The sequence below is a fragment of the Echinops telfairi genome, unplaced genomic scaffold (assembly GCF_000313985.2).
Source record: "Echinops telfairi isolate 266 unplaced genomic scaffold, ASM31398v2 ScPeMD7_1;HRSCAF=3_0, whole genome shotgun sequence".
NCBI lineage: Eukaryota > Metazoa > Chordata > Mammalia > Afrosoricida > Tenrecidae > Echinops > Echinops telfairi.
The window spans coordinates 44,130,019-44,140,347 of record NW_022103896.1 but is presented as its reverse complement, the minus strand read 5'-3'; the positions used below and the strand labels follow the sequence as shown (position 1 = coordinate 44,140,347).

General features: G+C 42.8%; 1 protein-coding gene and 1 pseudogene across 2 annotated transcripts in view; both read right to left on the bottom strand.

The window, feature by feature from the left end:
• The window catches only part of TP53INP1 (tumor protein p53 inducible nuclear protein 1), a 14,300-nt gene extending 10,727 nt beyond the window's left edge, over positions 1–3,573 (bottom strand). For both annotated transcript variants that reach the window (XM_004697468.2, XM_045283717.1), the window contains exons 1-2: positions 3,329–3,573; positions 2,423–2,780 (exon numbers count right to left, since the gene is read on the bottom strand). In XM_004697468.2, coding sequence (XP_004697525.1) covers positions 2,423–2,780; positions 3,329–3,440 — 470 coding nt within the window. In that variant the 5' untranslated portion in view covers positions 3,441–3,573. The remainder of the gene's footprint in view (positions 1–2,422; positions 2,781–3,328) is intronic.
• LOC115868197 lies at positions 117–1,321 on the bottom strand (annotated as a pseudogene).
• Positions 3,574–10,329: the final 6,756 nt, after the last annotated feature.

Genomic DNA, 10,329 nt, shown 5'->3' with positions numbered 1-10,329 from the left:
ATTTTCATTGCTACTGCATAACTGTAGTTTTGCTACTGTTATGAATCGGGAGATCCCTGTGAGAGGGTCGATCCACCCCCCAAAGGGGTCGCGACCAACAGGTTGAGAACCGCTAGTCTAGAGGCACTTGCATTGGACAATGGAGGGGCCTGAATTATACTCCTGCTTGCTGATCCCTATCTGCTGGAAGGTAGACAGCAAGGCTTGGATGAAGCTGCAAATCCACATGGGGTACTTGCGTTCTGGGGTGCAATGATCTTGATCTTCATGGTGGTAGGCGTCAGCACTGTGATCTTCTGCATGTGGTCTGCAATGCCAGGGTACATGGTGGTCCTGCTGGACAGCACCGTGTTGGAATACAGGTCCTTCTGGATGTCACGTTACACGTCATGATGGCGTTAAAGGTGGTCTCATGGATGCAGTCTAAGGACTCCGTGCCCAGGAAGGAGGGCTAGAAGAGTGTTTCCAGGCAGCAGAAGCGCTCACTGCTGATAGTGATGACCTGGCCCATGGGCAGCCCATAACTCTTCTCCAGGGATGAGGAGGGGGTGGCAGTGGCCATCTCTTGGTCCAAGTCCAGGGCAAGATAGCAGAGCTTCTCCTTGATAACAGGCACGATCTTTTGCTCAGCTGTGGTTGTGAAGCTGTAGCTCTGCTTGGTCAGTATCTTCATGAGGTAGTCAGTCGGTCAGGTCCCGGCCTGCCAGGTCCAGCCGCAGAATGGTGTGGGGTAGGGCATAGCCCTCGTAGATGGGCACAGTGTGCACGACGCTGTCAGTGGAGTTCATGACTATGCCTGTAGTGCAGTCCAGGACATACAGGGACAGCACGACCTGGATTGCACATACATGGCCAGGGAGTTGAAGGTGTCAAACATGATCTGGGTCATCTCCCTGTTGGCCTTGGGGTTGAGGGGCACCTCCACCAGCAGCACCCCTCTTCATGAGCAACGCACAGCTCATTGTCAAAGAGGTAGTGCCAGATCTTCATGTCATCCCAATTGGTAATGATGCTGTGCTCAACTGGGTACTTCACCATCAGGATGTCTCGTTGCTCTGGACCATGCCCACCATGACGCCTTGCAGGGATTGTTGCTGCTGGTCAATCCGGCCTTGCACATGCCAGAGCCATTGTCCATGACCGGGGAGCAATTTCTTCTTCCATGGTGATCAGAGAGATGGGTGGTGGCGAACCAGAGCAGAGGAAGCTGAAAGCGGTGGAGGCTGGGACTGAGCTAAATTTTTATTGGAATAGTTGAAAGACTGGCCTCATGAAAAATCTTTCAAAACGTACCAGTTAAAGATACATTTCTCACCAGAGCTCTTATAAACTATAAAGCCCAGTGTCATGTAAATATACAAAAGTGAATTGATGTCCTTGGTTCAAGCACATGTTTACTCTCATAAACAATCACTGAGACTTTAGAGACAGCAAGCTTCAGCAAAGTTAACAAATTAATGAGTTGCTTGGGCCATGTTTATATTTGGAAAACAGAAAATATTAGGATATATATACACATACAGCCAGTTAGTTAGGAGAGTCAAAGCTGAGACAATCTAGTGAGACTTTCTTCTCACTGGGAGGATTGATCATCAGAATATTCTAAATGGCTCTCAAGCAACCAATTTACCTGTACCCTTGAATGACCCAAGAGGAAATTAAGTTGAGTACCAGCATTCTCGAAATACATTCTCCTAAGGAACATTCCACTGAAGTGCATTATGGGCTAGCTGGCCTGTGAGCTAAATAAAAATAGCATGGTCATGGGCTTTACTTTATTTCAGTGGGTGTGAGCATCATTAAAATATTCTCTGGAAAAGCCAGAGTGTATGTTTGTTTTGGAACATACCAACCTCCATCACCAATGCCCGCAACCTATCTGCCATTCAACAACTCTTCAGACCACTTCAGTCCCCTAAACAGCCATACATTGTCTGGGTGTGAAATCTTTTATCAGTAGAGCAAAAAGCAACTCAAAGCAATATGTTTTGGTAAACTATCGTTTTACTATACACTTAAAATTTCTGTTAAATTCCATTTGATATTACCTAGCTAGGCAGATCTGGAAGAAAGTTTATTTTAAGACAAGGTATTTTAGTCAAATTTGCTACCCAAGATAATCCAGTGTGTAACATGTCAGTTACATTCTAAACTACTTGTTAGCAGAAATGCCAGTCTTTTTCTTTATACTCCAAACCAGGATATTACAAATGAGATAACTCTTACATGCCGGGACCATGTAAAGTTTTAAAAATCTAGGATAAACAAGTTTTTTCATAGCACTACTCACCCTGTACATTAAGCACATGCTTTTATAAATATCTAACACAATTGTTTGGCATCTTTCAAAAAAGTAGCTTTTAATTGAAAGTGGAAATAAATAAAATCTGTCCCTGGAGAGAGAAAAATATTTACAACATACCTGGGACTACTTGTATTATGAAATTCATCAGTCCCACAGTTAGCCTCATTGAGACTGGGACAGGAGTTATGCACAGCATATACAGACATGCTGGGATGTTCGATGAGAAGGTTTTCCATTGGACTGGTTTCCACCTTAATAGTGGTTAATCCACCTGCAGTAAAACATGGGGGAGGGGTGATAAACCAGCTCTCTTCCATTGGACAGGACTCAAACTGGAGGAAGCAGGAATCATTTGGATCAGCCAAGCACTCAATAGACGTCGGTAAACAGGAAAAGACTGAAGGGTGCTCAGTAGGTGATTCTTCACTGATGTCCTCTTCCTCTTCTTCCTCTGCTGAGAACCCAGTACAGGAATCTAGATTGTAGCCCACCAGAGTATTGTTGAACGTTCCCATGGAAGAAGGATTACGTTGATTCGTCATCATGGGGCCACCCATCAAATTCAGAGCATAGAAAAAGAAGAGATGCTACTGTTAGCTCATGCATACATACCTGCCTTTAGTTACCTTTTTTTTTGGGAAAAGCACTTACATTTCCCCCATAAAATAAACATAAGACAATTTCTGATCATAATGTGTGATGGGGGTATGCTGGTTTTTAGGGATGGTTTTAAGAATTTTTCCTTCCATATCATTGAATAAACAATGTGCCAGCTGAGTTTTGTTTGTCTAATAGAAGGTTTCTTCTTCAATCTGATTTGAAAAGGGTGAAAGAAAGAGTTGCACAACTGCAAAGTCGGACATCAATTTCACTAGCTGATCATCTGGCACAGGATGTTTCCTGCAAATTTTTTTTTTGGAGGGTGAAGGGACAGATTCTTTGTTATTAACTTCTCAGGCTTAAAAACTTGCAGAGTTACTAGTTTACTTATGCAAAACTTTTGAAAACCAACTAATACCATACCTATGAAGTCAACAAGAATCCATTCATCGTCTTCTTTCTCACTAAATTCTGGTTCTGGGTTGGAGGAAGTATCAGCTTCACGCACAAACATTTTATTCAGCCTCTGGAACATTATTAAGGCAAGATGGAGACTTTGGCTGGATGTCTTTACAGCTGAGATTTCAAAACCCTATCTTCAGTTAGCCCAGTGGCACCAACAGGAGATTAAAGTGCACAGGATCCTCATTCAATTTAGGCAAGAAGATTTATCCCTAAAATGAAATAGAAAAATATTTTTAAATCATCATGCATTTGTGTGTTCATGTGTGTCTTTTAAAAGGATGCAAGACCTAAACAGACACTCCACACCTTTAGATGAAAGAACATGCCCTAACTTACGTACACCCTACAGCTATACCCTGTTTGCAAGAGTGAAATACAAGAAACACAGCATCTTTCTTTTACAAAACATTGTGTTTTGAATAAAATGAAGCCTGTAAAGATCTCAGGAGCTTTGCGTCTTAGAATAAAAGGAAAGGATATTTAGCTGTGACAGTCTTAAATTGAATCCAGAAGAGAGTCCAGTAGCCACCATTATGCCAGGCCCTCATCTTTCCCTAGCTCATTTCCCTTCTGTTCTGTACTTTTTTTTTTTTTTAAGTGTTGTGGAGTTGTTTCTTTATTGAGGGTTGGGGAGCACCAGGGAATGTCCATTTTAATCTTCCTGGGCTGGTTTTTAAATTTTTTTCTTTTTCTTAGTGCTGTTGCTCTTGCTGCTAGCAGCTGCCTCCTCGGGTCCACTGCTGGCGGGCTCCCCCTTCACGGGGAGTTTCTTCTTTTTCTTTGGGATGCTGCCGCCATTTGCTGTCTCTTGAGGATGTTCTGTACTTTCTATATCTCCATATTCTTAAGCACACCTAGTTATATTTAAAAATCTATAATTAGACCGTACTTTGTCTTCTGAAAAAATTTCTAGCACTGGCAGGGAATAAACCTGGAAGCTTCCTTTCTGTGTAGTGGTTAAACAGATAGGTACTCTGAGTTCAAATTCTGGGTCTGCTAGTTACTCAAAATACATTAGGAAGTTAAGTGGCAAGTCATACAGCTTCAGAGGTGGGTCCTAAATAAGGGATTCCATTTCCACCTGGCTACATGATTAACTGTTCAGATCTAATGTTCCAGAGAAATATTTTACTTTTTTCCCCTACAAACTTACGTATACCCTTCAGCAGCCATAGCCAACAATAGTTCAAGTCAAAATCTAGCAATTATCCTGAACTCTTTTTGCTCCTTACGATCTTCTCTATTTCACATCCAGTCTCACCAAACATGCACAAATCTTTAACTCTAGTTGCATGCATAGTTTGACCTGCCTTCTTTTCCCTATCACTCACATCCTAGTTTATACCACCTTAGTGCCTGCCCAGAACTTTTCCAAAAGCCTTTTCCTAGGTCTCCTCAAGCCTTCCCTTGCTAATAGGAAATCACGCAGACAACAGTCAGAGGCTAGACACAAAGTTCTCTGTTAACGTCAACTATTACTAGCCTACGTATATATTAACAGTACCAATTACTAGGCATCAGGCATGGTATGGTAAACAGAGGAGACAGCAGTGAATAAAGTCATATCATAGGTACTACATGTTCCTCAGGCCTAACCTGGGTGGAGGACAAGGAAAGCCTCTTGGAACAAATGACTTCAATACTGAATTGTTGGAAAGATCAACAATGAAGCAAGAGGGAGAAGGAACCACTGTGTTGAAAGCTGGCATATGAGTGGGAATGTATGACACCCTCGGTTTGGGTTCAGGGCTAAGAGCAAAGCAGACACCAGGATCTGAGGGCCTTGTAAGTCAGAAATTAAGGGGAGAAAGACAGCAAGGATGACCCAGGTTTTCATTTTGGCTAACTGAAGGGAAGGGAAGGTAGTCTGGCAGGAGAGGACTATAGAAGGTGCAGGCTGGGCATTTGAGACATGCTGGCTTTGGGAAAGCTGCCAAAGTGGAGATGTCTACTACTAGGCAACTAAATAGAGGGCTCCGGGGTTCAGGAGCAAGTTTTACCAGAGGCATAGAGTTGGGAGTCATCAAGACAAGGGGGATGTCAGAGTTTTAAGAGTACATGAGACCCCCAGAATGGTGAAGAATAGCACTAAATAACACTTAAGTTTTGAGCACAGGTAGCAGCCTTGAACTATATTGACATTTTACTTTAAAAGTAATATTTAATTATATAAAGTAAGATCTGTAGCTGATGTGAATTCCTGGTTCAATTCCTTGGATGCGGATTAGACCACTACAATTGTTGGCACACTTGTTCAAATACATGACATTTGAACACTTTTGTGGTCACAATTCATCCTCAGCCATTAATTATTCAAAGTGGGTAAACAGGAAGTGTCACTTGCATAACCAGCCTTCCTGAAACCCTTCTGGCTGGAGATTTAGGATGAGAGCTCACATTCAGCTTCATTTTGCATGCGGAAGAAAAGTGAACTGTTGTAATAAGTTATATCCCCAACTTCTGGTGTACATAAAGCTTTCATGTGTAAAAGCAAGCAGAGCCCCCCCTTTTCCCAAATCTGTTTCCATTATTTATTCTGTGTCTGCTGTATTAGTTAAGAAAATAATCTCAACTCTAGAGAACAGGCCTGAACTCTGGCCCTATCAGTTTGGAAGCTACAGTTGCTGAGTGGGGAGGGGCGAACCCCACAGGGGAACCCTTGTTTAACCTGTAACAATGTGTCAGGCAGGGCACTTGGGCCCAAGCTGGTTAAGGGGCAGCCACAAGGTAGAAAATATTGTTGGGGCCACTATGGTTAGGGCTGCTGCTGGCCTCACAGATGCAATTGCCCACTGTGGCTACAGCTCTAAACCCATGAAACAGTCATGCCTGGAACATACATAATTCACCACAGGGCAGGTTTCCCTCAATGAGCTTTCTAGAGGGTAGTACATCTTCCTGCTTTCCTTCAGATGTCCCAGGTCTCCTGCAAGGGCAACCAGCTTCCAGTGGGCAATGTTCAGAGGCCTAACTAGGTGAGGGAAACCCCACTCCCTGGCTTGGAGCCATTCCCGACATTTATATAACACATCTCCTAAGACCTCTTGGGAAGGACACAGAATGGAGGGCTGGAAGTAGTGAGGGTCCTGACTGTGGCTCTTCCATAGGTGGCTGAAGCGAAATAATGTTGCCCTCCTGAACCTTGCTTTCATCATTGGAAAGAATGAGCAGATTCTGTTGAATCACCTCATGTACTTTCTCTGCAAATTTATAACATAATGAGGATGCCAGTTGGACTAACTATACAAAGCAAAGCTCCTGTGGCCCTCTCTGAAAGGACCAACCAAAATCAAACTCACTGCCATCCAGTCATGGACCCATCCTTATAGGGCCGAGTAGAGTAGAATTGCCTCCTAGTGGGTTTCTGAGACCATAATTCTTTACAGGGGTAGAAAGCCTCATCCCCCCTCTCCCAGAGCGGTTAGTCTTTCCAATCGCTGACCTTGTGATTGATTGGCAGCCCATGTATAACCCACAGGGCTCCTTCACAAAGATTAGGGAGTTCAATATGCAAAAACTGCGTCGTCTAATGTGGCAGCTACCAGCCAGCTGCTTTAGGTGACTAGTGTGTCACCCTGAGTAACTAAATATTTAATTGAAACTTGAAAGCTGCTAATGGATTCAATTCTTAGAAACTTTTTACATGTTTGGAACAATTTGGGTTTACAAATTATTTTCAGCTGTAAATTTTATGTCATTTAAATACAGATTAAGTATTAAAAATGAAAATTTTGCATTCAAATTGAGATGTACTATGATGTACAAAATATACATTGGATTTGAAAGCTGTGGTACCAAAACGTACAATATCTGATAAAATAATTTTTGTGTAATTTTGAAACTATATTGCCACCTATTTGTTCTGTCAATGTGGCTACAAGATAATTTAAATGTACATGTGGCTCATATTATAAATTTTTTTTTAAACATTTTATTAGGGGCTCATACAACTGTTATTGCAATCCATACACACATCAATTGTGTAAAGCGCATCTGCACATCATTCTCAAAACATTTTCTCTCCACTTAAACCCCCAACATTAGGTCCTCATTTTTCCCCTCCCTCCCCGCTCCCCCATAGTATAAATTTTTATTGGGCAATGAAACTTAAAAAATTTTTCTCTAAAATCTTAATGGCCTATCATCCCACTGAATCCCCACGGGCTATTCCTGCTCTGTACCTGCTATCCTTGGCTCCTGCCCAGGGTTGGAGGCTCTGGGACAGAGCTGGTTCACTAAGGAGCTAAAGGGCAAAGAGTTTCACATTCCTTGCCACATGACCACTGATTTCTAATATTTACAATTCTAGTGAAATGATAAAACTAAAGTGAAAATTCCAGAGGAAACATGTGCCTTGGGAGGACAAATATCAATACAGCTCTGGAATTTGGCAGGAAGACTAGATGGAGTGGTACCACTGTTGTCTGAGGCACCGGCAAGCTTTCAGCTGTAACCAGCCTTAGCCCAGCTAGCTCGCTCCACTGGAGGAAAAGAGTGTCTGGGCGTTGAGCATTTCAAGAGAGCAGCTTTGTCCCTGGTTCTGCTTGCTTCAAGACAGCTCACCACACCCTTAAAAATATGGTCTTTTTCATACTAAAGTGAACAAACACACATTACACAGTTTAAAGAAAATGGTCTGCTTTTTCCACTTTTAGCACACTGGTGCATTTTTTTCTAGTTTTTCCTCCTATGTGGTGATTTTTTTCTTATAGCAGCAGTCTAGGAAGTTATTTAACAACTTTTCCTACTCTGTTACTTAACATTTTTTTAATCAACATTTTTTCATATTATATGAATAAAAATGCTTTGTGGCAGAGGAAGGTAGCTGTTTAATATCTGTGAGCAAAAACATCCTAGTTGGAGAACTTAGAACTTCTAGACAGAGGAGCTGGCAAAGCTTGTTAGTATGATTCCTGAGGGGAAAAAATGAGGAGCCAATACCAAGGGCTCAAGTAGAGAGAAAGATTTTTGAAAAAGATGATAGCAACAAATGTACAAATGTGCTTGAACAATGGATGGATGGATTGTGATAAGAGTTGTATGAACTCCCAATAAAATGATTTAAAATAGATATGATTCCTCAGTTTTGAAACAGGCAACCAATCGCAGTGTGGTGTGATAGCTAAAGGTAGCCTGCTCAGTTTAAAATCTTGGTCCTGCTACTTGCATCCTGTTTGAACTTAAGACATTTAGTAACCTCTTCGAGCAGTTTTCTCATCCATTACAGGGGGGTGATATTACACTCCTACTTCATAGTACCAATGAGGACTAGAACAGGACCTGATAAATACCAGACACATAGCTATTACTACCACTTCATGATCAGCTAGTTGTGTAATTGTAAGCGAATCACTTACAATCTTTGAACCTGAGTTTCTTCATCTTTAAAGTGTCTAAATAATAAAAAGTTACAATTTGTTGTGTGTGACAGGCACTTGGGTATCTGAAGAAACTGAGTTACACAAATCAAGTAACTTGTTCAGAGCTGGGCCAGGGTGAAGCCAGGATTAGAACACACATTTGCCTAATTCCGAGTGCCTGGCTTTTTCCCTGTACAAGATCTCCTGCCAGCTTCAACTGATTATGTGAACTTCAGAGAACAGCATGTTTCAGTTGGTTTTGGCTGCCAGTAGGCGGCTCCAAAAAGCAACACTTTTTAAGTAAAAAAAACCAAACCCAACAACAAACCACAACTTTGGTGACCTAACTTCTAAATATGTGCACCGTTGTGGCTTTTTGAGTTTTCAGAACATCAGGTGGCTGAACTCACACACTTGAATTTAAAAGTGGCCTCAAATTTTTCTTTTATACTCCACTCTCACCAGTTTAGAAAAAAAGTCAATCCAAATAATTAAAAATAGATTTTTAACTGCATATATTTAAACCAAGCCAAGAAAGTTGCCTTTGCCTACCTATTCTACTTCCACCCCACCATTCAACCAGCTCCAGCTGAGTTTATAATCCCCCTGGAGCCACGCCATTGAACGCCCTGGAGGCTGCAATGACAGTGGACAGAGATAGCAGTAAGTGGTAATTCATAGCCCATTAACCTTGAATTTTGAAAGCATGACCCCCCCAAAGATAAATGAGAATACAAGAGACCTTGTTATAGAAATTCCTAAGGTCCTGGTTCCAGTCTGGTCCTTTGAAAATTATGCTGCTGGCTTAAAAAATTAAAGTGGCTGCAATTTAAAATCAAAAGCATCCCCCTGCTTTGTACAGCTGCAAGGGAGGACGGTATTTCAATTCCCAAACAAGGGTTTCAGAGTCCTGAGCACTCATCATTACCTCACGGCTCACCCTTTTCCTTTTCCCAAAGTTACTTTGCATGTAGAAAGCCTGTCTTAGCAAAGGATGCCGGGAGAGTCAGAGTTGGAAAGAGCTCTCCTTAATCTACTCCAAACTGGAATTCATATCGATGATACTTATTAGAATGAAGAAACAATACTAGCGGGAAGTTCCTCCATAAAATTCATCTGTAGCATCAAAGTAAACAACAGCAGCACTATGTTCTTCTCTTTACTGGCCGTGTTGTCTTGCGTAAAGGAGCCCTGGTGGCACAGCGGTTAAAGAGCAGGGGCTGCTAACTTCGAAGTGTGCGGTTTGAAGCCCGCAGCCGGAGGCTCCGCAGGAAACGGGGATGTGGCCCTCAGCTTCCAGAGAGCGGGCCGCTCGGAACCCCCTGCTCGCCGCTGACCCTCGGCGTCTGCGGGACGCAATGGGGATGGGCTTGGTTGTGAGTGAATCGCTGAATCTCCCCGTGTCTCGGGTTTCCGATCGGTGAAACAGGCAGGCCCTCCCGCGCAATTATTGGGGCGCGTGCTCAGTAAACCAGAGGGGGTCAGAATGTGATTTGAACTCTGACTTGCAAGTCAGGCGCTCGTGACGCCGGTGTCACCTCAACGGTGTGTCTGTCAGATGCGCACCACCGCGGCGGGCCGGCGGCGCCACCGTCCGGA